This window comes from Narcine bancroftii, chromosome 4, assembly GCF_036971445.1.
Source record: "Narcine bancroftii isolate sNarBan1 chromosome 4, sNarBan1.hap1, whole genome shotgun sequence".
In the NCBI taxonomy this organism is placed as follows: Eukaryota; Metazoa; Chordata; class Chondrichthyes; order Torpediniformes; family Narcinidae; genus Narcine; species Narcine bancroftii.
This window is the reverse complement of record NC_091472.1, coordinates 91,376,440-91,403,542: the sequence shown is the minus strand read 5'-3', so window position 1 is coordinate 91,403,542 and position 27,103 is coordinate 91,376,440. Positions and strand designations below refer to the sequence as shown.

Here is a 27,103-nt window from a genome sequence, read left to right as displayed (position 1 = left end):
TTGCTTCTGAATTCCCAGAACACATACTTTTACTGTATGTCTTAATATTTTAAAGTGTTTAACTTGTATTTATGTAAATATCCTAGAGAAAAGCTATATTTATTGTGTCAGCAAGGGATGAACGATAAATAAAGGTGACTTGAGTGGAAAGCCCTGCAAATGGTAGTACATCATATGAAAAGCTCTCTCCACCATTGTGGAAATGTATATGGAATACTGACATCAGAGAGCAGCAGCAATCATCAGTGATCCTCACTACCTAGGACATGCTCTGTTCTTGCTGTTGCCATCAGGAAAGAGGTATAGGTGCCACAGGACTTGCACCACCAGGTTTAGGAACAGTTGTTACCCTTCCACCATCAGACTCCTCAACAGCAAATTAAATCATAGACTTGTTTAAGGACTCTTACTTTGTACATTATTTATTATTTTCTGTATTGCAGTCAATTTGTTTGTATTTCTTTCTTTGTTAACATTCCTCTCCATTGTTCACATACCTATACTTGAGCACTGTTTTGTTTTGCACTACTAATAAGTAGAAATTCTGCCTGGTTCGCAGGAAAAAGGGAATCTCGGGGTTGTACGTGATGTGATGTATGTACTCTGACAATAAATCTGAACTTTGAATACTTGGATTTGAATGAAGTAATTTGGGTTCTTTGGACTTTGAATTGAAATTTCAGACAAGAAGTATTTTTGTAATTCAGTACTGATGTCGTGCATGGAAACACAGCAAACTTCCATAAAGGGCGATATGATGATGTGGTTTGAAAAGTTGATGCTGAGACACTAGGTGGAAATCCTCTGTTCAGTAGTGTTGTGCCTATAATTTGCGGGCAGAGTTGGGGACAGGGGGTGGGGGGGTTATGCTGAGGACTACTGGTTCATCCTCCAGCAGTGTGGCACTACTTCGACACTACAGCCTGGATGCCTGTGAACTCTGCAGCAGGTACTGTATACGGAAAGGTTGTCCAAAACTCTGATAATGCTTCTGTATCATTAACAGACTGGGACAAATATTGCAGGTCTATCTACACTTCCCCACGTCAGTTTAAAAGTGGTTGCAGTTGGCTGGAAGCCAAATTGTGCAACTCCGCTATCAGCTTGTTTGACCAAATAAATTTCAAAGTTACTTTATGCCCGTTTGCTAAACCACAGCAATGGTGTCTGCAACTTAATATAGTAGATTTTAAATTAAAAGCTAATTGCAATCATGGCTGGGTATTTAGAAACCAGGGGTCACCATCTCAACAGTAATGAGTTGTTCATTTGGATGGAAGTGAGAAGAAATGTCTTCACTCAGAGGGCCTTTTCACACTGCATTGTAAAATGTAGATTTCCCAGAAATTTTCCCAGGAACCCTCCTGTGAGTCTGTGGTGTGAAAAGGTTGGCCTGGGAATTTTGAACAGGTCCATGGCCCTTCCTCAAAGGTAGGGCTGTGGCCCCAAGAAATTTTCCCAGACCACCCTCTCCCTGTGGTGTGTAATGCCAAATGGCCAAGCAGGGAAGCCTCATGACATTAGTGCTTGCCTGCTGCGTCACATAGGTGGTTAAAATTAAAAGAAACCTACCACTAGAGAACAGTGGGCTGCTTCGGCCCGTTGCACAATGAGGGATGAATAACCATCTTTGTTAACCATAATCCCTCCTGTATTTCCCAGAGCGGTTCTAGCTGCGTGAGGGATTATGGGAAACTAAGTCGGCCATTCATTTCACTTTGTGTTGTCTTCGCAACATGCTGAAGAATGGGTTGGGGCCTGGGGGAGGGTGGGAGTTGCAGGCGATGGGAGGCAGGTGGGGGGGGGGGGGAAGAGCGACCAACAGACAGGGGGAGAACTTGCATAACGAGTTATTGGTTGGGGGTGGGACCTCCCTAAATTGCCGGGGAGGACAAATTCCTGGAAGTTTCACCGGGATGAAGTAAGGTCACCTCTGTGGTATGAAAATGGCTAGAAACTGGTGAATATTTAGAATTGTCTCTTTCTAGTCACTGAGTACAAGCAGGATAGAAATTGCTAGGTTTTGGAAATCTAGGGAATTGGGGTTAGTAAGGAAAAGTGACACAGAGCCATGATCTGTGGAATGGTGCAGCAGTCGAGAGGGGCTACTATTTGCGGACTTCTCATTTACTAGCTTGTTTAGTGTTTGCAGTTTGAAATTAATGGTTTGGTTGAATATCTGTTGCATCAACTTCCATCAGAAATAAATGCACAAGAGAGCATTGGGCATAATAGGAGGCAATTCAGATCCTTGCACTGGTTCACTCTTTTGGTTGCATAACGGATCTGTTCTTAAGAGCTGTTCATGAGCTGATTTCTCCGTAAAATGGAAATGTCCATTTTTTTCATCTAACCGTGTCCTATCACTCTACGTGCACTTGCTAAAATCTTCCATTTCATTTCACTACCCATAATTAAACTGATAGAAAATGTACTATATCCAGCCATTACTAAATATAGTTAACATTATTACTCTCTTTAAATATGTTTTAAAAATGTGAGAATTTTCATAAAGTTGCATTTCTAGAAATCACATTATTTGTTACACTGGGAGCCTCTGTGCTTATGATTCCTTACTCCTTAATATTGTATCTTGTTTAACCAAATTTTCATCATTCTCTATTTTAGAGTATTGGACTTGCACAGTTGCAACAGATTTTGGGAGGAAATCCCACAAATTGGTTGCAGCGCATCCTAAAATTATCCTTGAGTAATTTAAAGTTTGCGCCTCTTAGTACTGGGCTTCTTGATGCTCCACAAAGAGCAGATACGACCTACGAGAAGCCATCTCCAGGGTGAAGTGGAGATACCAGATGAGCTGACAGCTGTAGCAGGGCCTAAATAACGTAACCTGCAACAAATGCAAATCCGGTGCAGTAGAAGACAGCAAAGCTTCACTCCCAGATAGACTCAATGCCTTCTATGCCTGATTTGAGCACCACAGCAAGGAAGAACCACTGCGCACTCCTATGTTCCCTGATGATCCTCTAATGTTAGTGTCCAAGGATGAAGTGCAGGCTGCCATCAGGTGAATTTTTTTTTTAGACCATTGACCCCCTTCATGGAATAATTGATTCCTCATCAACCCCCCAGGCATGGAATCCCAATGCTGGACAACTCCCTTTTTATCCCCTGGCATTTATCAACCCCTTGGGTAGTTCCATTGACCCCTAGGGTTGATATTGACTACTTTATTGACTACTGGTCTAACCTATTAGCATCTTTGAACATTTTAACCAACACCCTTGGACTAATCTTGAAGCTTCTAAACTTGAAAAATTCTCAAATCAAAATTGTATTCATCTGATTGAACAAGTACAACCTGACGAAACAACATTCTCAGTGCAAAACATATAGATGTACAACCAGACTTAACACAAATATAGACAAACAATACACATACAGGACAAGTATTTTATCTGTAAAAATAAATAAATTAAATTTTGTTTTGTTTAAATGAGCATCTCGGATGATTACCACACTGTGATGCAGTTGGCCAGGATGCTATTGATAGAGGCCCTATAGAAGGTTGACATGATGGTGGCCGGTAGCTTTGCCTGCTTCATTGTTCTCAGGAAGTGCAGTCGCACTTGCACTTTCTTGACAAGTGAGGAGATGTTGAGTGTCCACGATAGGTCACCAATTGAGTGAACTCCAAGGAACTTGGTGCTCTCCACTCTACTACAGAATTGATGTAGTGTAGTGGAGGATGGTTTTTCCTGGTCCTCCTGAAGTCCACAATCATCTCCTTCATCTTGTCCTCTTTAAGTCGCGAGTTGTTACTTCCACACCATTTCATGAGATTTTTCATCTCTTCTCTGTAGTGCGACTTTTGTTTCATCTGCAAACTTGATGACACTGTTGGAACTGGATCTGGCGAACAGCAGTGGGCTGAGCACACAGCCCTGAGGTGCACCAGTGCTCAGCATGATGGTGCTTGATATTCTGTTGCCAACCCAGATGGACTGTGGTCATTCCATTAGGAAGTCCAGGATCCAATTACAGAGAGGGTGGTTGAGTCCCAGTGAGGATCGCTTCTCCACCAGCCTCTGGGGAATGATTGTATCAAACGCTGAGCTGAAGTTGATGAATAGCAGCCTGACATATGAGGCATTGTTCTAAAGTGGGCCAGGACCAAATGAAGCGATGAGGCAAAAACAGTTTCTTCTATAGGTGAATTGAAATGGGTTCAGCATCTCTAGGAGGGTGCTCTTTGATGCATTCCATCACCAGGAGCTCAAAGCATTTCATAATGGTGGATGTCAATGCCAAAGGTCATTGAGGCCGTCTTGAACCCTGCTGGAATGATGGACTGCTGGAGTGAGATGTCTGTGAAGACCTCTGCCATTTAGTCTGCGTAGCCTTTCAGTACCCAACCATGTATGTTGTCTGGTCCTGCCGCTTTGTGTGGGTACACTTTGGATAGGGTTCTCCTTAGTTAATCTTGCAAGGCAACTCTTTTTTTCTCAGAATGGAGTTCCAAATTAATATAAAATTTGGGAGCAAGAGGAGAGCACTTGATTCTTCAGTTGTGCTTTGCCGTTCAATAAGATCATGGCTGGTTTGATTGCAATTGTCTAGCCCAGCGTTTTATTTTGAAACAAACTGCTTTAAGAGAATGCCTTAAACTGTTTGTGATCAAGAGTCTTGAGAGAAGCCAATACAAACTGGGGGTCAGAGAACCTTGCGGCAAAATTCAATTTTTTTGAAGAATTTTCAATGTTGTAATGTAGAGATTGTGGTGTATTCCATTCTCGTGTATTCCTGAGTGAATCATAGGAAGAACTCCCATCCACTCAAGGGGACCAGATGAAGTCTCTGCTTCAGTAAATTGCCGAAAAGATGCCACCTCTGGGTTATGGTTTCTTGATTATCCTGCACACAATATTATTTTGTTTGTAAAGACACACAAAGAAGTGCCTCTAGTCACAGTGGTTCTCAGCCTTTTTCTTTCCACTCACATACCACTTTAAGTATTCCCTATACCATCGGAGCTTTGTGATTAGTAAGAGATTACTTAAAAGTGATATGTGGGTGGAAAGAAAAAGTTCGAAAACCACTATTTTAATCGTACCTAATTGACTCGTTATTTGGACGAATTCAGAACTCTAAAGGAAATGGACCAGTGAGAATTTTTCTCAAGCAAAATATTTCTATATCAATTGGATCTAGAGCAGTGATTCTCAACCTTCCTTCTCACTCACATGCCACCTTGAGCAATACCTTACAGAGCACCGATAGCATAAGGAATACTTAAAGTGATATGTGAGTGGAAAGAAAAAGGTTGAGAACCACTGCTTTAGTCCGACTCCCCATCAAGAAAGGAAAAGGAGAGCCCATTCAGAGATAATGAGTGTCCGTTGATCCCACCATTTCCTTTGATGCTGTCACCTCCTGTGCCCCCTCAACCTCCGTATTCCAGTGGTGAACCTGAGCTCCAGGTATCTGAGGCACTCTTCTTGGCCCTGGTTCTGAGCTGAAGCTGTTAACACCTGAGGTACTTTGGGAGCCCTGATCAACATCAGAATCCTCATAAATCTTGGTCCCAAGGTCTGTTTCCCACAGGCTAGTGCCTTGGCCTGATGCATATCCTTTGGCCACCGAGCCCTTCGCTGGGATCTCCTTCCAATAGGGTCCTCTGCCAGGCTTCTCCTTTGGAGTGAGGATGTCCTGCTCTGGTCCTTCAGAGCTCCATCAGTTCTGCACTGGCACATTAGCCAAGGTTATGTGTACATTCCCATGATGTGAATTTAACTGGGTGATAGTAACTGAATGAAACAAGAAATTCTGCAGACACTGGGTTGAATGCAATGGACAAAAGTGCTGGAGATATTCAGATACTGTGTGACCTTTTATTGGAAGTAGCAGAGCGTTTCGGTGCTCAGCCCTTCGTCAAAGTATGAGCTGAAAGTAAGCAGGTGGAGGGAGGAAGTGGCAGCGGGTGGAGCACAAGCTAACAGGTGAGAGGTCATGGATGGAGACTGATGGGAGGGTAAATTTAAACATACAGCATGGTAACAGGGCCTTTCAGCCCACGAGCCAGTGCTGCCCAATTACACCCAATTGACCTACAACCCCAGTACATTTTGACACCATGGGAGGACACTGGAGCCCCTGGGGAAAATCCAAGCAAAGATTGGAGGAACGTACGAACTCCTTACAGACAGTATGGGATTCGAACCCTTATCCCAATCACTGGGTGCTGTTACAGTGTTGTGCTAACTGCTACACTAACCATGCTGCCTGAGAAGAGAAAAATACTGAGAAGTGATGGAGGGAGGGGATAGCTCCCTGATTGAAGAGGAAACGGGGTAGAGAGCTGGAGGAAATGAGTAGGGAAAGAGAGGGACTCTGGGGAAGGTTTTAATAGAAATTGGAGGTCGACATTAATGCCATCTGATTGGAAGATGTAACTGGTTCAGTTGTATCACTAATGGTGGAGAGTTAAATAATTTGTTCATGCTGTGCCACCTATTTACTTCTGTGCTGAACTAGTCCAGACAGGCTCTTTTCACCTCTGGACTTTGACTTCAATGTTATAATCTATTGGTGAGTTACTGTCATTGAACCAAAGTGCTCACTTCAGTCAGCTGAGATAGCTGTGATTGTTTGGACTCCAACTCTTAGATCTGCAGATACCTCAGGGGTGGGGGTGGGGGGGGTGATGCAACAGGGTAGATGGCAATGTCAGAGGGTCTTGGCTGATGGGTTTATCACTAATTACTGAGAAGCTGGAGAGGCTCAGCAGATCGGGGATTGGGAAAGTGGACAGTGAACATTTTGGTGGCATCCTTTTCTTGAGAGTAGGATGGGAAGGGGAGATTACCTGACCTGCTGAGTCCTTGCAGGTTTGCATTGTTTGCTGAAGATTCCAGCATCTGCAGTTCTTGAATCACCTCTAAAACAGCCTTCAACACTATTATTCCCTCAGTGCTGGTCAAGAAGTTTCAAACACTGGGCCTCTGCAACCCCATCAGCAACTGGACCCTTGACTTCCTCATTGGAAGGCCACAGTCAGTATGAATTGGAAACAACATCTCATCACTGACTCTCAACACAGGTGCACCTCAAGGATGTGTGCTTAGCCCACTGTGGCCAGGCACAATTCCAGTGCTATCAATTTGCCGATGGCAATGAGGAAGTGTACAGAAGGAAGATAGATCAGCTCATTGAGTGGTGTCACTCCATCAATACTAGAAAAACCAAGGAAATGATTGTGAACTTCAGGAGAAAATCAGGAGAACACCACCCAGTCCTCATTGAGGATATGGTAGCAGAGGGAGTCAAGAACTTCAAATTCCTGGGTGTCAACATCTCCGAGAATCTGTCCTAGAGCCTGCATGTTGATGCATCATTAAGAAGGCTCGCCAACGGCTATACTTGGTGAGTGTTTGAGGAGATTTGGTATGTAACTGAAGTCTCTTGATATCTACAAGGGTACTTTGGAGAACATTCTGGCTGGTTGCGTCATAGTCTGGTATGGAAGTGCCAATGTCCAGAACAAGAAAATACTCCAGAAGGTTGTTAACTCGTCCTCCAACATCACAGGCACCAGACTTCACTCCATTGAGGACATCTATATGAGGCGGTGTCTTAAGAAAGCGGTCTCTCAACTTAAGGATCCCCACCACCCAGGCCATGCCCTCTTCACTCTGCTACCATCGAGAAAAAAGTACAGGAGCCTAAAGTCATGCACTCAGTGGCACAAGGACAGCTTCTTTCCCACTGCCATCAGATTCCTGAATGATCAATGAACCAAAGACATTGCTTCACTTTGATTTTTCGTGCACTATTTTTATTTATTTTTTTGTAAGTTGGTTTATACAAATATTTGGACTGTGATGCTGCAAAACAACCAATTTTATGACTCGTTCACGTCAATAAATTTTGATTCTGATAGTGTTTCTCTAGTTTAATTTAAATTGGAAACATCTTAACATGTGGAACAGTGTCTAGTAACTGGAAAAGAGGTCTGGCCTAAAGTTGTTTATGCTTCTAGGCATAAAGGTGGTTAGTTAACAGCAGAAGGGGTTGAAAAAGGTTTGGATTTGCACCAGGCATTGCACAATCCCAGGATTTCCCAAAGCACTTCCTAGCAAATAAAGCCCGACTGTGGGGGTGCATCAGTGGACGTCTGAACTGTGTGTGTGTGTGTGTGTGTGTGTGTGTGTGTGTGTGTGTGTGTGTGTGTGTGTGTGTGTGTGTGTGTGTGTGTGTGTGTGTGTGTGTGTGTGTGTGTGTGTGTGTGTGTGTGTGTGTGTGTGTGTGTGTGTGTGAGAGAGAGAGAGAGGAGGGATGTTTTTCACCAGCACCCCTGACCAAGCAAGAACTAAACACATTATGCTACCAATAATAAATCCAGCAAGCTTCATGTGTGACCACACCTCTCTATTTAACGTATTGTAAGCAAGGGGCCATCACCAGCTTGGTCTCTGACAAATCACTGTTGATGTAGATAAAAGGGCTTGCATTTGTATTATAATTTGTCGCCCAGAAGCCTCAAAATGCTATGCAACGTTTGGAAGTGTAGTTGCAAGTTGTACTACAGCAGTCAATTGCGCCACAGATGGCTACTACAAACACCAGTGGGATTATGCCCTTTGATTTTTAGTGGTGTAGACTGAAGGGAAAGCTTTGGCCTGGAATCTGAGTGCCTTACAATCAGACAGTGTCATTTCTGTCCAGCTGGGGAAGTAGAGGGAGCTGTGGTTTGCAATCCCATCCCAATGTGAAGTAATGAAGGAGGAGTTTCCTTTCACTGTAAACTCTGCAATTAGTGGGTGCTTATGCAAGATCTCAAGTTCAATGCAAGCAGAGTATGGGCAGCCATTTGAGAATAATGACAAGAGTATTCACTGGTTCAGCGTACCAATGTGTAAGTCACTGATAAAATCAGAACAAATTATTTAAATTGACAACATTAATGATACAACTGTATCCAGTAAGAAGTCCATCTGTGGATTTTAAAAATTAGACGTACAGCACGGTAACAGGCCTTTTTAGCCCACAAACCCATGTCGTCCAATTACACCCAATTGACCTACAGCCCCCAATACATTTTGGAGGGTGGGAGGAAACTGGAGCACTTGGTAGAAACCCACACAGACACAGTAGAATTACCAACTCCTTACAGACAGCGCTGGACTCAAACCCTGGTCGCTAACACTGTAACAGCATTGTGTGAACCATGCCGCATATCAACTGTTCACAGATGCTGCCTGACCTGCTGAGTTCTTCCAGCAGCTAGTCTTTCCGAGAGAAATACAGAGTGGAAGAATAGAAGCAATAAGCGTGGGAACAATTAATGGGAGGGTGTTACTGCAGGTCATTAGTCTCTGGTTTCCCGAGCCTACAAAATTAATGTGCACCTACTTTGCTGACCTTTATAAATGTTAATCTGAGGCTGTACAACGATTGTATGAAATCATCCCAGGACACACTTGCTCTTTATCTACTTGCTTAACTTTTGCAGGTTATTTCTGTAACTTCAACCAATTTGGAATCTTTCAGGTAAGAAGCTTCTGGATTTGCATTTTGATGAGGTAACTGGTAAATATACAAAGACCTTTAGTTGTTAATTTTAGCAATTCCTGCTGTATTAGAGCAGCTCATTCATTGGCTGAAGTTAAAGTAATCAGAAACTGTAGGTACCTTGTCCAGAATTCCAGTGTTTTAAATCAATTTAAAACTGATGTTGTGCAATCTCCACTTTTGTGATGTGTATAAACTTGTCTCGAAGTTTATAGAGAAAGGGAAAATTTTGCAATTTTTAATAGTGTACTGCCCTGAAATTGTTTTTAAACTCCCAAGGCTTCAGAAAAAGCTAGGATGCATATTACTTGTGCTTAGTTGGTCTGTGATGGCAATGGTACTCATTGCAGTCCAGCAACCTAATGAGTACGGTGTGACTTGATCATTTGCTTGAGGAGAGTTGAGAGTTAACCTACTCGGATCAGACAGGCTGAGGAATGGGAAAGGGTCTGGTAGATTGAGTACAATGTTGGAAAATTAGTACAGTGGTAGTTGAGACTAGAATTAAGATTCAGGGGAGTAGATAAGATGAAGATGAGGAAGTACAGCTGTCTTCAAAGATTAATGAAGCTGAGGAATTATTTTCCAAGAAAGCAGTGAGTCTGCCCCATTAAATGTATTTAAGGCACAGATTTTTGCACAGAAGGGGATTTAGGGGTTGTGAGGAAAAGGCAGGTAGGTGGATAGCCCACATCCGGATCAGCCCTGATCTTACAAATAACGGAGCAGGCTTGGCAGGCCTTAGTGGCTGACTCCTGCTCCTCTTTCTTTTGTTTTTGTGGAACTGAAGTTTTCTTAAGGTTCAGGACAAACGTACTGATTAAGAGCAAGAGTAGGCTCTTGAGGTTGCTGCATCACCCAACTAAGCTGATCTGATTGAAGCCTCAAATCTTTTCCCCTTGTTCAGCATGAATCCATCTACCTCTGACAAATTCAAAAACTCTATTTCCACATCCTTTTAAGGAAGATGTGACCTTCAAAGATGAACCAAGATAGCTTGTCACTATCTTAAATGGATGACCCCTTACTTTGAAACCCATTTTTCTAGATTCTTACAAGAGGGATTATCTCCATATCTGCCCTGAATGCAGCTCACAACATCGGCATGGTTGATGTAGCAGTTAACACAATGCTGTTACAACGCCAGTGATCGGGACTTGGATTCGAATCCCACGCTGTCTGTAAGGAGTTTGTATGTTCTCCCCATGTCTGTGTTAGTTTTTCCTGGGGACGCTGGTTTCCTCCCACCCTTCAAAATGTTCTGGGGGTTGGACGTCAATTGGGTGTAAATTGGGCTGCACGGGCTCATGAGCTGAAAGAGCCTGTTACTGTGCTACATGTCTAAATTTTTTTTTAAAATCGCACAAACCTCCCTCTCCCTTCATCCATCCCATCCCCCATTACCTAGGAAAGGCAACCAATGTACTGAAGGACCAATCCTCCCATCATGGAGAGGTTCCAAAGTGTGAAATTACATACCAGTTAAAGTGTTTCTTCTCCGAAGTCATCAGGTTCCTGAGTGAACCCCAAAACAGTGTTATTGTGTTGCCCTTGCTATGTACTAATTGATCTTTTTAACTGTCTACATTTGTGCTCTTGCTCCTCTACTTTGTATGGCTGTATGAATGTTGGAGTTTACCTGTTAAATTGAAGAGCCCTTCTCACTCTACCAGGTATAGTCCAACAATAAATTTGTAGTCGACCTGAGGTCACTCAGGATCACTGGGCACCCAGTTGGATTTTTTTACAGCAACTTGCAAGCTTAGCATTTACTTTAAACCCCTTGCTGGAAATCGTTGGAATATTTGACATGGGAAGGTGTGGGTTTGAACACCATATCCATTGGAATGTGCACTGATGTGTGGTGAAGGAGCACTGACAGGTGGCTGAGAGATGTAATTATGTCCAGGCCCTCTGGTTGCTCAGACCTGTGTTGGGACGAGGGGGAAATGAAGGGTTGGAAAGGTCAAGAATGTTAAGGAGCTGAGGATCCCCACCAAAGACCAGTTTCCATGATGTTCACCTACCCCATGACATTCAATCCTATAACCACGGCCAAGTCCTCAACCATTGACAATCTTGTGAGGGGGTGGGGGGTGGGGGGGGGGAGGGGGCGGAAGGAACGGTTTCACCATTGATCAGAAACTCAACTGGTCCAAACACGTGTACCATGGCACGAGAGCAGATCAGAGACTGATACATGGCTATAAGTTGTGCCTCATATCCTGCTCAGCTGCTAGAAGTGCGTCACCAATATATGGCAGCACTATTTGCAAATTAGTTTTATTCCACTTGTGGAGTATTGTATTTAATTTGTATTTCTTGTTTGTTCTGTATCTTCAGCAAACAGAAATTTCATTGCATCTGTGCATCGTCCTTGTGTGTAAGATAATAAACTCTCATCTCCTAACCCAAAGCCCTTCCACCATCCACAAGGTACAGAGAAGGAATATAATGGATGTTCTCCACTTTACTGCATGTATACAACTCCCAACAATTCACATGAAGCTCGGTGCCTTCCAAAACAAAGCAATCTGCTTGGTTGCTTCTATACCCCCCGCCCCCTACTGCTCACCCTTCACCATCAGTGCACGTTGGTTGCCCAGACCCTTTTAGACAACACCTCCAAAGCCCATGGGCCTTATGCCTGGAGGCAGAGGGCCCAAGGAACACCACCATCTGCAGGTTCCCCTTCAAGTCGTTCACCATCCTGACTTGAAAATGTATTGCCACCCCCTTGTCGCTGAGTGGAAATCTTGGAACTTGGCCCAGTAACCCCATGGGATTGGCTTCAGCAGAAGGTCTGCAATGATTCATGCAAGCAGCTCCCCACCACGTTCTGGAGGACAAGTTGGTAAGGCAATAAATGTTGGCCTTCCTCATATTAGTGACCAGTAATTTATGAATACCCCTTTTACCCAAATGGTGGTAAAGTCTGAAGCTCTGCACATAAGTAATTGAATTTGGCTCAGCAAGGCAAGAAGGGTAAAGCTAGAGATATGTGTTGATGGAATAGATAGAGGTTTTTGAAGCATATAAAGAACAGCAGAGATGTAGGACAAGTACAATCTTGCAGTACATTCCATGTAATAGAGAAAGAAATCTGGGGCTGACATTCTTACCACAACATGGGTGGAATTTGCCATGCTACTAGCAAATGCTCAATCATTGGAGAATAAAATTGATGACCTCAGGGCAAGCATGGCTGCTTTATCAGAGACTGGTGAGACAAATCTCAGTTGTTTGCTGCACTGACACAATGTAGACACCGAACACGGTGATCTGACCAGAGGGTTTCACATTTCACAGACTGGATCGGAACTCAGATTCTAGCGAAGAGAGGGGCAATGTGTGCCTTTTAGTTAATACTGGGTGGTGCATGAATATTGGGGTCATGCCAACTTCCTGTTCCACTATCTTAGAGCAAATCTCGATTAAATGAAGACCCTCTATCTACCTCAAGAATTCTCTTCAGTGATACTCAACAGAGTTTATATTCCCTCCTGATGCCAATTACAAACAGGCACTTGCAGAATTGCATGATGTCAGTAGACAAGAGACTGTCCCCCCCAATGCACTACAAATATATTTGGTGATGTTAACCATGCCCATCTTAAGAAAACCCTGCTCAACTATCACCAGCATGTAACCTACTGTCCCAGAGGTCCCAGCATACTTGCTCCCTGCTACACCAAGATAAAGAAGGGCAACCATTCTTTTCGTAGACTGCATTTTGTCAAGTCTGATCACCTGGCTCTGCCCCTTCTGCCTGCATATAGACAGGGTTTAAAAATAGAGGCTCTAATGATCAAGACAGTGGGCACAGGAGGCTGAAGAACGGTCGCAGGATTGCCTCAAGTCAGTGGATTGGGCAGTGTTCAAGAACCCAGCTACAGATCTGAATGATTGCACCAGGGCTGCTATGGACTTTATCAAAGCAACAGTGGATGAGTGTGTTCCCACTGAACCTTTTGGAGTTTTCCTCAACTAGATGCCCTGGATCAACAATGAAATCCAGAACCTGCTGAGAGCCAGATCACAGACATTTAGTCTGGAGATCCAGATCAGTATGGCAGGAGCAGGTATGACCTATAAAAAGCCATTTCCTTGGTGAATCGTACCTGCGCTCAAGAAGAGTCTGGTAACTTGGCTCAATGTCTATTGACCAGTGGGACTTGCATCCACAATAATGAAGAGTTTTGAGAGGCTGGTGATGAAGCATATCTGCTCCTGTCTGAGTGGTGACATGGAACCATTCCAGTTCACCAATCGTAGCAACAGGCCTATGGCAGTTTCTATCCCACTGACTACACAATGTCCTGCAGTACCTAGGTAGCAAAGACAGACATCAGGATGATATATTTTGTCTCTAGTTTGCCATTCAACACCATCATCCCCCTCAAAATTAATCCGCAAACTCCAAGCCCTGAGCCTCAACACCCCACTGTGTAATTGGATCCTGGTTTTCTCATCTCCAGTCCACAATCCATGCATATTGGCAAGAACATCTCCTCCTCAATCTCCATAAGCACCAGAGCACCACTGGGGCTGAGTTCTTAGCCCCTGCTCTACTCACTTTACACCTATGACTGTGTGGCTTGGTATGACAATAACACCATCTACAAATTTGCTGACAATACCATGCTAGTGGGTTCTATTAAAAAATGGGCAATGAGTCAGCATGCAGGAGGGAGATTGATAATTTGGTTGAATGGTGCACCAACCTTGCACTCATTGTCACCAAAACCAAGAAGCTGACTTTAGGTAGGGAAAACCAGAGGTGTAGGATCCAGTGATTGTTGGGAGATCAGAGGTGGAAAGGGTGAGCACATTTAAATTCCTGGGAGTCACTGTTTCGGAGAACCTTTCATGGCCCCAACATACAAATGTGATCGTGAAGAAAGCACATTAGGGCCTCTACTTCCTCAGGAAATTATGGATGTGCAGTATGACATCAGAAACCTTGGCGGATTCCACAGATGCCTAGTGGAAGGTGTGCTGAATGGCTACATATGGCCTAATATGGGGCATCAATACCTCTGAGCAGAAACCCCTGCAAAAGGTAATGGACACAGTCTAGTACATCACAGGCAAAACTCTCCCCACCATCTACAGGGAACACTGCCATTGGAGAGGAACTGCACCACACTACTCGTCTCTCTGCTGCCATCAGGAAGGAGGTATAGGTGTCATAAGACTTGTACCATCAGGTTCAGGAACAGTTGCTACCTCCCCACCATCAGACTCCCAAACAACAAACTCGATTAGAGATTCATTTAAAGACTCTTATTTTGCATGTTATTTATTACTGAACATTTCTCTTTTTTTCTGTATTGCACAGTCAGTTTTTTATATTTCTTTCTTTATGACATTTCTCTCTTTTACATACTTATCTATTTTCTTGAGGACAGTCTACAGTTACTGATAAGTGGAAATTCTGCTTGGCCTATAGGAAAAGGAATCTCAGGGTTGTATGTGATGTCTTGCATGCACTCTGACAATAAATCTGGAGATTATAGATGGTAGAATCTGGAGCAAAAAAATAATCTATAGGAGGAACTTGATGGGGCGAGTATCAGAAAGAAAGAAGTTGAAGCAATGGACCCCTTCATGAAGACTAACTGTATTGTATTATCTGTTTTCATTATAATGTTATCTTTGTAAACATTAGCCATGTGACATGGTGTCAGTATCTCTGATCACCAAATGTTAAGCAGTTACGTTTCCAGTCTGTCTAGCACTTTGAGTGCTGTTGACAGAATTTATTCTGTTGCTCATATGTTATGATATAGGACAACTGATGTATGTGAGGAGCGTCCTCCTGTATTAAACCTGTAACTGCATTGCCACATAAAATGTGCATTAACAATAAAACAACATGTCAGCAAATATGAGAAAAGGAGTTAATGAATGTTTATACAGCTTCTTCAATGTGAAAAGCATGGTGTGGCAGTTCAGAGCCAAGTGATCACAAAATGGAAGAGATGTTGGCATGAATTATGAAATGCTTGGATAAAGACATGGGCCTCAAGGAGAAATGCACCATTGGAAGAGAGCTTTCAGACTTGACGCTGCATGACAGTTCCCTTAATAGATTTCAGTAAAGTGTAAACGTAAGGATAAGTGACAGCACACATATGGCCAAAGACTGGCAAAATAGTCAGGTTTGTGGGCAGGAAATGTGTGCCCCGCACAAGGTGTAAAGTGTGCTTCCTGTTTATTAAATGTGGTGCCCCATATTTCAAAGCAGACTGAGGGTCCCTGCACAGGGACACAGCTCTTTGTTGGGCTCTAACTGCACCAACAGATCAGCTCTGAGCATTCAGCCGTTTATCCAGATGGCTTCGATCAGGTGCTGTTCCCCTGCTGCTCTTACCCAGCCAGGTTACCAGTGGTGTTTTCCACCTGGAGATTTGATTTGTGACATGCAAAGTAACTCTCAGTGCCATCTGAGTGGAACGCAGATACTTGTTGGTGAGGGAATGGGAGAGACGAGGGATGGGGGCATTAGCCTGTGATTGATGATTTTTGTGGGGCTGTGGATTTTAATTGGGGAGAAGGAAGTGATAGAGCACAGAACCTGGCATTTATTGGGGGGTGGGGGTAGGGTGTTGTATCAGAAGGTGGAACCTGTTTGGAGTGGGCCATTAGGGGAGAGACTCAGCAAAACAGGCAGCATCCATGGATAGAAATAGTCAACGTTTCGGGTCCAGACCCTTGCATTGGGACTGATGTTGGAAGGCAGAGCAAGCTTTTTGTTTGGACAGGGGAATGGTGCTGTAGAATTATTTTGAGGAGGATGAATAATATGAAGTTAAAATCTGAAGCTAGCTTGTATCATGTTGATAGCCAGATGAGCAATTTTAATGAAATTGAAAGGTAAATCTTCACCTACTCGTGCCCAGTGGTCACATGAAGTAATGTACTATATAAGCTTGGAGAAAATTGGATACAACATTAAAACTGGAAAGTTTCAATTTGAAAAGATGTGGGGATAATGATTGGCAGATTTCATTAATTTAGATGCTCTAGCGATTCTCTTTCTGGTTTCTGAAAGTCGCTATTCGATCCATATTTTTATTTTCTACAAGGTAACCTTGATTAGCGGGAGGGGGTAGATTAGATTTAGTTTTAGTGTTTTATTCCTGTTTTAGGTTAACCAATTTATATATGGGTTTAATTATGGTTGTCCTCGATCATATTATCACATTAGACAGATATTACTCTGTGTTATGACCAAGGCTTGGTATAATGTAACTCGATTGGTTTCTATTCAGAATTATTTGTATCAATTTGTATATGATATGACATGCTTTTTGTTAGTATACTTTGCATGGAGGATTAATATGTTACAATCAATAAAAATATTTAAAAAAAAAGAGACAATCTAAAGCTAACCCAACTTCAGGACGTGTAATATTTCTCACACCCATCCATAATTATGACCTCCAATTGCTTTGCCAGGAAACCCATTCTGGGCCCACAGCCCATACATAGCCGACCCAGCTCTCTGCAGCCTCTTGTGTCTCCCTGTGTTAAAGCTTTGTCCCCGCTGGACTTTAATTTCTCTTACTCAACATGGAGCAGAGCTATCTAGGGATTAGCAAATAGGACCACTCCTTCATTGTCCCAGAGGTGGTCGCACGCAATTCTGCAGGTTGGGGAGAGGTGGGTGAAACACCAGAAGTGAAGCTGGAATGTTGAACAAAGAGAAGTTGGAGGAACTCAACGGGTCAGGCAGCATCCGTGGAGAAAGATGAAACGGTCCACATTTCAAGACTGGAAAAAGGGTCCCGACTTGAAATGTTGACCCTCCATTTCTCTCTGTGGATGCTGCTCAACTTCAATACCCTCTCTCCGCTCAAGTGAAGCTGACTGTTCCTCGATTCAACATTGGGTGAACCTCCCACCACAGAAGCCTGAGCAAAAGGAGGGATTCTCTTTACAGACAGTTGATTGCTTTTGGAACTGTTCTGGACGTTGGAAAGTTTGTGTGGGGCTGACCCAATAAACCTTCTCGAACCCTTTTCCCCACTCTTGCTATTTATCCAGCATTAATGACTGTCTTCCCCACTGGCTTGGGCCTGTGGTCTGGAACTCCCTTCTGCAAGCTCTGCTTAAACCACGCCACTGAAGCCGACCTTCTCAGAGACCAAATGTTCACTCAGTCTGAATGTTGCCAGGCGACCTTTGCTGGAATGGCATTGTGCACAGTCATCTTCTCGGCTGTTTGATTGTGATCCAGCATTGGTAGTGTTGACACATGGTGCTGTCAGTGACTGACCCAGCCAGTTCTACTCTTCCCCTCTGAAGTGGTAGGATTGCTGTACTAGACGCTCTCCAAAGCAGTTAGTTGCCTCGGGTATGAGGTGGATGGTGAGGGTCGGATTGCTCAGCTAGTTTGATTTCTCTCCTAATTGAGGTATGAAGAGAGCAGTACAAGCTAGAGAGATAAATCAGAACCATCGATGGTGGCATCAAGTTGAAGGAACTGTGTGTGCGATAGTGATTCAGGCAGTGAAGCTGGGGATTTTGTCAGTTTTTGGATCTACCTCATGTATTTAATGATCTATTTTGCAATATGTCAGGTGTACTTAAAACAAAGCTGCTTAAATAGCAAACAATGTGTTCACTGTAGGGAGAAGCTTCTCGTGCTCCGATTTACCACATGGGTTGAGCTACACATGGTCAACTGTGGGCCCCAATCTGGGAGTACTTCTCTTCCCTCCTTCCTATCCCTGCAGTCAGGGAGAGTCCTTCTTTCCCTCCCACCTTACTGACAAGGGGAGTGTCATCCCTCTCCTTTCCCTCCCTGCAGACCACATTCAGGGAATGGTCTCCTCCTCCTTTTCCTCCCTGTGGACCCTAGTGGGGAGCATGTGCACGCCCCTTGTTGTCCCTGTGGAACCAGGTCAGGGAGCACCCGCTGCCCTTCCTGTTGCCATAGACTTCTGTCAGAGAGCTCCCCTTTGACACCCACTGCCCAGATCCTGGGTGGGGAACGCTATCCCCGTGTACTCATCTCCATGGTGATGCAATGACAGCAGTCGCCAGGTCACCAATTCTCTGCAGACTTACCAGAATTGATAATTGTTCTTGGCTGAAAAGCCTGGAAATCCAACACCCTCTGCACTGACAGCCTAGGACAGGAAATTAAAAATAAGAGCTCTTTTGAAAACTGGGCTCTGGTAGCATGTTCTTCTTCATCTGCAGTCACGCAATAAAAAGAGCTTTGTGTCTTCATTGCTGTTGCAATTTCTGCCGCCACCTCCAGTTTGACTCCTCACAGGAGCCGGGCAAGGGGGTAACCCATCACGCTGGCAAAGTGGTGTGACACTCATGGTCTCTCTTGATCAATCGTTGGAAGTTGGGGTCAGTGTGAACTGGAATATCCTCTGCAGTGTTCCCAGGCAGATGTCCAACTCTATGCCTGAAGATCTTGGACTTCAGGGAAGATCTTGTGTTAAGGGGACTAGGTTAGAAGGGAAGCGGAGATTGTCTTGCGGGGAGAATGAGATTTAATGCGGGCATTCAGACCTGTTAAGGAGGTCTTTGGTAAAGGAGACAGAGGAGCTGCTTCCCCCTGTCAGGTTTTTGGCTGACAGAAGGTGAGCCAGCAGAGAATTAAGGGGAGTTTGTTCACCTGGGTAATTCTGTTTGCAGATTGAGAATGATGCAATAACTTTCAAAAGGGAATGTGATTTCTCAATGGAAATAGTATCAGCCGAATGGAAATAGCAGAGAAGCAGTACGAGTTGGATGGCACTTTCATAGAGCCAGCACCATCTGTAAGCTGATTCTGTTTGGTACAACATTGTTTGATCACTCCCAGAGATGGTACATTTCCTGCAGCCTTGGCCATCACACCCTGTGGGTACATTTGACCCTTTGAAAATGTACCTCGTGTTCAGGCTCAGGCTTAAAACGCTGGTTACACTTTACTTCCTATGGGTGCTGTGTGACCTGCTGAGTCTCTCCAATACAGTTGTGTATTTTAAATGATTGTGTGCGCCAGAGAGAGAGAGAGAGAGAGCGAGCGATACTGCACAAAATATTGAACGGAGACTACTGAAAAGCAGTCATTTGGTCAAAAAGTTGAAAGTAAAGTTTAAAAACCCACTGGCCCTGCTTCCAAGAGAGGCCCACTCCCAGATCTTCTGTAGAAACCTCACGATGCTGTGCTGTAAGTAGCCAGTTAGCTCTTGTTTCCTTTTGCAAAACTTAATCAGTTTCATAAACACATTCACCATTTTTCATTCCTTATTGAGATCTTGTATTTCTGAGGCAATAGAGTTTGTGGGGGACTTGTCCTGTGTTTCTTCACTGAATGCAACAAGAGCTTAAAATTCCAGACTCCTGTGATCAGGTCTGGGAGCTTTAGGTCAGCTTGGCTCTGGCAAGAATAAATATTTACTTTGTTAGCTGTGGGGACAGAGGGTTGTTGAAATGAGTGGAGAAGTGGAGCCTATATGCCAACACTTCGTTAGTGTTTTGAGATGGGAGATTGTGAGGGTTTTTATTTAATAATTTTACCGGATTTCTTCTTCCCAACCCACAACTCTCCCCTCCCTCCCCCCTTTGAAAATGATTCTCTCTTATTGTACAGTGAGAATAATTCCACATCAGCAGAACAGCTTTATATTCAATCAAATTGAAGACTCTTGCGAATTGAAGTCTCACCCACACCCACACACCACCCCTCTTTTTTTTCTTTGGCTTGGCTTCGCGGACGAAGATTTACGGAGGGGGTAAAAAGTCCACGTCAGCTGCAGGCTCGTTTGTGGCTGACAAGTCCGATGCGGGACAGGCAGACACGGTTGCAGCGGCTGCAGGGGAAAATTGGTGGGTTGGGGTTGGGTGTTGGCTTTTTCCTCCTTTGCCTTTTGTCACCCCTCTAAAGGATAGATAAATGACTACGTACAGTTGCAATTTAGTGTAAGAAAAAAAGGATAGATAAATGACTACGTACAGTTGCAATTTAGTGTAAGAAAAAAATGTTTCAACAATTCAAACTAATTTTATAATGGCCCTGGAGTAGCATGGTTAGGCTATGGGGAGGTTCAAGAGCCTTCTAGCTATTGGATAAAAACAATTGGTGCTGGTAGTCAGGCTTCTGTACTTGCTGCTGGAAGGTAGCAGTGAAAGAGATTGTGACCAGGGTGATGGGGGTCCTTTGTGGTATTGACTGCCTTGAAGCAATGCCTTACGTAGATGTCTTCAGTGGATTAGGAGTTATTATAGACTTGACAAAGTTTGCCAATTTCTGCAATCTATGGGTTCCTGTGCATTCGAGTTTCCAAACCAGGCCATGATTCTTCAGTGGACCTGCAGAAGTTCGATAGAGTGAACAGCAATCGTGCAGACCAGCAACCCAAACCAATCGCCACCTGACCATGTCAGCCGTGCCCCTGTTTTCCCATTGGAATGTGAGAACATAGCACCCCTCTCCCACCACCATTGCAGCTTTTCACCCTTTCTTCCATTTTAGCCTCTAAGGACCAGAAGTGGACCATTCTGCCCCACACATTCACCCTGTTAGTCAGCACAACCACTCCTGTCCTTTGACCTTGCCTCTACCTTCCTGTACTATCCCCATACATCTACCCACCTTTGGCATTCAAAGTGTTAATAGTCTGCTTTAACATTATCCAGTGACCTAGACTCCTCAACCCTCTTGGGTAGAGAGTTCCAAAGATTTGCAACCCTTCCAATCGCATAAATCCATCCTGATTTCAGTCCTCAATCAAAAACTCCTGATTCTGACATTATCTCACTGATTTGTATCAGGGTAAAGCTTTGGCCATTTACACTCTCTATTAAGCACCCAATTGTAATGATCTATCCCCATCAATTCACCTCCCTTCCCCCCCCACCCACCCACCCTCTATCTACACACACTTCAGTTCTCCTCACGCCTACCTATACAAGGTAAGCTTCAAAGTCTATTTAGTCTATGAACCAGTATGGGCTTGCAATTGATGTTCGAGGATACCCATGTGAGAAAACGGACAAAACCCAAGTTCAGGATTGAATCTGGATTGCAGAGCTGTGGGAGAGCAGCTCTAAATGGTGCACCACCGCTGCCATCCAGTGTCCGGCCAGTTTCTCCGTCTCATAGCAGTGACTACCCTTCCAAAGCATTAGCCGGAGGGCTATAAATACATGCCTTTCTCCCTACTACCCTTCATTATGTATCCAAACTTTTCTGAGGTTGTGTCTAAAACTACTTTAATCTTATCTTATTTTGCAGGTTTTGTAAGAAGGAAGAATTAACAGAACATGGATATCTACGATCCTCAAACTTTGGGCTTCATGGTGTTTGGAGGCTTCATGGTCATCTCTGCCATTGGAATTTTCCTGGTCTCCACTTTCTCCATGAAAGAAACTTCTTATGAGGAAGCATTGGCAAAGCAGAAGAGGGAGCAGGAGAAAGCCCAGCAGGCCAAGTCTGAGAAGAAGAAGAAGGAGAAATCCATGGAGAAGAAAGGAAAACCAAAGAAGAGGGAGGAAAAGCCTAATGGGAGAATCCCAGAGTCTGAGCCTGTGCCGGAGGTCCCCGAGGCAGAGGTTGAAGTGGGACCCGTCATCGTGCCGAGCAGTGAGGCACCCGTCATGGCTGCTCCACCTCCTCCTCCTCCAGCTGCCCCCGAGTCTTCTCCCCCAACGTTCAAAGAAAAGAGGAGGAAGGAAAGAAAGGTTGCCAAAGTTGAACCAGCGCCTGGCACTGTTCCAACCCCCGCCCTGGCTGGTGGCTCCTCCAGGCAAGCTCCTGCTCCGACAGCCGCTTCCTTGCTGGAGGCAGTTGCCAGGGAAGTGCCGGTGATGGCAGTGCCCCCAGTTGGACCCCAGCAGACTGCCCCCCTCGCTGCTGCCCCTCCCTCTGCAGGTGCCAAAAAGGCGGATTCATCTGCCAGCCAAGACGAGCCAAAGCAAGAAGCCCCAGCAAAGAGAAAAGTGGCACCTAAGAAGAAGTCTGAGCCTGGTGAGTAGCTCTGAAACATTCTCACTCTGGGTTCTGGTTACTCAATGCTAAGTGCATCAAAATGCTGTTTGTTCTCTGAAATGTGGCTGAGAAGGTCTTAAACACTCCCCTCACTTTTCACCTCCCTCCCCAATTGGTTCATCATCCCCACAGTTACATGGCATGGAAGTAGACCAGTTTGCTCACCATATCAAGCACCCATATTTCTTAATCCTACGCCATTCTATTACCTCTCTCCCAATTCTTTCACTCACCGCACCAGGAGCAGTTTACAGCAGCTGACTAACAGGCCAACCCACGCTTGTGTCAAATGAGGTGGAAACCAGAGCAGAGGGAATCCATGTGGATACACAAGAGAATGTTCAAGCACCTTGAGAGCAGGCAGCTCCTGAGGTGGGGATTGAATGTGGGTTGCTGAGGCTGGGAGGCAGTGGAGGGAGCTGCTGTACCATCATTCTGCCTATCTCTCTTACTTGGCTGCATAACAAATGCTGCATGACCTGCTGAGTTGCTCCAGCAATCTTGTGCATTGAAGGACAACTTACATGTGTGTTGCACCTTCTACAACCTGCAAATACCATGGAGGTTCTTGTCCCATGAAATACAGGCAGAAAAGGCACGATCATAGAGCAGGAAAATGCAGCAGTCAAAGGTGCACAGCAAGCTGCCCTCAGCACAAGTGTGACATCAGATTGAGGATTGCTATTGACCAGGGCAACAGAGAGTACCTGGTGGCACTGTGGAGATCACTGAAGATGTAGGGCAGAGCCTTTGTTCAACTCTCATCAGAGGTTGGCAGTTTGGATGGTGCGATACTCCTTCAGCATGACACTGATGCTTTCATGCTGTCTAGAGTGGAACTTGGCACTCCCCCTGTCTCGTACTGAATTGTGCTTGACACCACATTTAACTTTGGCAGTGGAACATTAACAAACATGCTTGAAAAGGTTGATCTACTCTTTTATCTTAAAATTAGGTCCATTGGTAAAAATAAAGGTTCCAGTAATTGTCATGTAATATTACATTTGGAATATAACATGCATGAAATTCTTTAACTTTGTCTACCATAAGGAAGGCAGAGGATCACCACTTTGTCCAGTGCCCTTCACAGAGATGAGACCCCAGCAAGAATCAAACTCTCAACCCCTGGTTTACAAGACCAGTGCTCTAACTGCTGAGCTATTGGATGGGTCTGGTCCATATGATTTTTGATCTATTTCGTACTGGCACTTTAGCCCAGTAATTAACCACCGATTTGCTGGTTAACATACTCGCAAACAGGCACGCAGGTGTCAAATCACCCTAGGGATGAACCGCCAAGGGAGGGTGTATCAATGCCAATTCACTTTGAATCAGCGGACTGGTTAGCACAGTGGAACGGGACAGGGTGTATGCAGGATGTCACTGCTGGAGGGTAGCTGCCCCTTTGCTCTGTGATGCCGGGTAGTGAATGTGAAAGGGTGCAGAGAACTGGTTAACATTGGTCCTGTGTGAACGGCTTTTTGGGAATTTTAAAACAGTTCCTTGAACTGCCAATTTAGCCGTTTGCCAGTGTGGAAGGGTCTAGTGTGATTGAAGCTTAACTGTTCTGTGAAATGGCTAATCAGCCTCATTTCAGGAGTAATGATCAATTTAGGATGTAAAGTAGTGCCACAAATGTTGCTGTGTTTTGCTAAAGATACTCTTCCCAATCTTGTGAGGTTCTCATGCCAGGCAATTTTATGAGACTATGCTGGCTTCTGGCTTTAATGTTTGCTCTGAATTTGAATTCCTTTAATTAACCTCAATATTTTTCAAAAATTATGGTTATTTAATTTTTCAATTAACTAGAAGATGGACCAGAGAAAGCTAATCTGTTTTGAGTAGAAGATTCAGTAGGTCAGTCAGCATCTGTGGAGAACAAAACTAGGGAAACCTTTCCTTGGAAACCAAGGAAAATTGATGACCTTTCAAAACTTTTTTGCCAGATATGCTGCTTGACATACTGGATGTTTTGAGCACTTTATTCTCATTTCAGATTTCTAGCATCTGTATTTTTAAAAAAATATATCTTTTTGAAGTTCCCCGGACATGTTATGAGTGTCCATGGCCATCTGCCCATCTTGATATATTTTAAACCAAGAAAAGAAGTTTGCTAGATCTTGCTGGCTGTAGTTGGCAAATCTGATCTAATTGCTAAAGTTCTATTGGGCACAGTCTTGCCAATTTTTAAAAATTCATTCAAGGGATGTGAACTTCTCAGGTTGTGCCTGCATTTAATTACCCATACCCAATTACCCTTGAGAAGGCAGTAGTGAGCTGCCTTCTTGAATTGCTGAAAACTTCGAGGTGTGAGTATACCCGTACTGCTGTTAGTTTCAGATCTTAACTTAGTGATGAAAGAATGGCAATGTTCTTCCAGATCAGGGTGGTGTGTGGCTTGGAGTGAAACTTCCTGATGTTGCCCCCATGTTTTTGCTCTCTTCATCTTGTAGTTCATTGGTTTGGGAGGTCCTCGTTGTGGTGAGTTGCTGCATCCTATAGATGGTTAGACGGTACAAACTGCTGCTACTGTGCATCAGTGGTGGGGAGTGAATGGCTGTTGACCGGTCCTTTATTGAACTTCTTATTGACGGTGCACTCACCCAAGTAAGTGGAGAGCATTACGTCTCACTCCTGACTTGAGCCTTGTGAATGGTGGAAGGCCTTGGGGTGGGGCTGAATGGCCACCTCCCCCTGCTGACCCTCTTGATGGAGTTGTGTTCGTCTGACAGATTCAGGAGCAGGATACTTGTTGGTTTCCTGAAGTCTTATTAGAGCTCCTTCTCATTGCAATTCCGAGTGCTTTTCCGGGATCCTACCACGAGTTGGATTTCCAAGACTTGATGCCCCTTTAATTTCTAAGGGGGATATGGAAAATCTATTAGGAAGTTTAAGAGAGAGATCAGAGGCAAGTCTTTTTTTTCCCCCACAGGAATGGGTGCCTGGAAGGCATAGCCGGGGTGGTGGTGGAGGCTGGTACAATAGGGACATTTAAAAGACTCTGATAGATGATGTATGAAAAATAGAGGGTGAGGTTGGCAAATTGTTGTGGAGTAGGTTCACATCTGTCAGTACATCATCGTCGTCAGTTGAAGGGTGTTGTAATGTTCTATTTCTAAGGAGAGATCAATTTATTTTGATTTATTTTAATGTTTTTAATTATTTACAGGGGCTTTGTATTAAATTTATACTTTTTAATACTTAATTTTTACAAATTATATATGTTGAGAATATGATGAGAGTTCGAATGACTGTAAAATGGTGTGTGACGATGATCATGAATTTGATGGGCTGAAGGGCCTGTTTCTAAATTTTACTTTTTAAACTAAATTTAAAATTCAAATATAGACATACTGCACGGTAACAGACCCTTTTGGCCCACGAGCCTGTACCACCCAGTTACACCCAATTAATCTACAACCCCTGGTACGTTTCGAGTGGAGGGAGGAAACCAGAACCTCCAGAGGAAATCCCACTCAGACACTGGGAGAACACATAAACTCCATAAAGCGCAGGATTCGAACCCCGGTCCCAATCAATGTGCTGCATCAGTGTTGCGCTAACCGCTATGCGAGCCATGTCACCCGTGTTGTATGACCCCTATTTACTTGAATTTTAAGAGTTTTTAAGTGCATCTTAGTGCCGCAAGACTCGCACCACCAGGTTCAGGAACAGCTGCTTCCCCGCCACTATCAGACTCCTCAACAGCAAACTCAATCAGAGACTCGTTTAAGGACTCTTACTTGGGCACTTTTGTTCTCTCTGTGTTGTACAGTCAGTTTGTTTACATTCATTATCTGTTTAGTTCTTTGTTTACATATTTACACTGTGTACACTTTATTTTTTGCATTACCAATAAGCGGTAATTCTGCCGCTCCCGCAGGATAAAGGAATCTCAGGGTTGTATGTGATGTCATATATGTACTCTGACAATAAATCTGAATGTTAGGGAGACTTAAAAATGGTTAAAATTCCTGTGCAGCTGGTAAAACTCTGCCTCCTCTCCTCACCCTGTAGCCCTGTTGGCTGTCAAGTTCCTCACTTTGTCTCTGGAAGCCTTGTGACCATCCTGACAATGCTTCTGCACTCCAGTATGTGGGGTGTCAGTGAGCCAGAACTTGGCTGTTGGCCAGGAAAGTGGGGATGTGGATGGGTAGGAGCAGCAGCCAGGATGTTGGGGTGGAGAGGTCAGGCCAACCAAGGAACACAACATGATGAAGATGAGAGTTTATTGACATATATGAAAGTGTAAAGTACGCATGCAAAGCAATTCTTGCTTGCAACGGTTGTTCATAAAACACACCAACGAGCAATAGGTATGAATTAAATTAACACAACATGCCACAGGAGAGGACAAAGCTAATGAATATAAAAGGATAAATATTCACAGTTTCATATATAAAACATGCCAAAAAGTTTAGTCCAATCAACTTTGGCTGATTTTCCTCCAAAATTTAAGAAGCCACAAAACTTGCAAGAAATCCAATTCATTCCATCTTTTGAATAATGCCGTGAGGAAGGGCTCAGGCCTGAAACTTCAGTAATGCATTTTTACCTCCTATGGATGCT

At 44.0% G+C, this 27,103-nt stretch overlaps 1 protein-coding gene across 6 annotated transcripts in view; it reads left to right on the top strand.

The window, feature by feature from the left end:
• LOC138760821 (ribosome-binding protein 1-like) overlaps positions 1–27,103 on the top strand; it is a 115,561-nt gene that overhangs the window by 4,892 nt on the left and 83,566 nt on the right. For 4 of the 6 annotated variants that reach the window (XM_069931993.1, XM_069931992.1, XM_069931988.1 and 1 more), the window contains exon 2: positions 21,782–22,513. In XM_069931993.1, coding sequence (XP_069788094.1) covers positions 21,811–22,513 — 703 coding nt within the window. In that variant the 5' untranslated portion in view covers positions 21,782–21,810. Of the gene's footprint in view, positions 1–9,472; positions 9,511–10,579; positions 10,713–21,781; positions 22,514–27,103 lie in introns of all 6 variants that reach the window. The other 2 variants (XM_069931989.1, XM_069931990.1) reach the window with 2 other exon arrangements.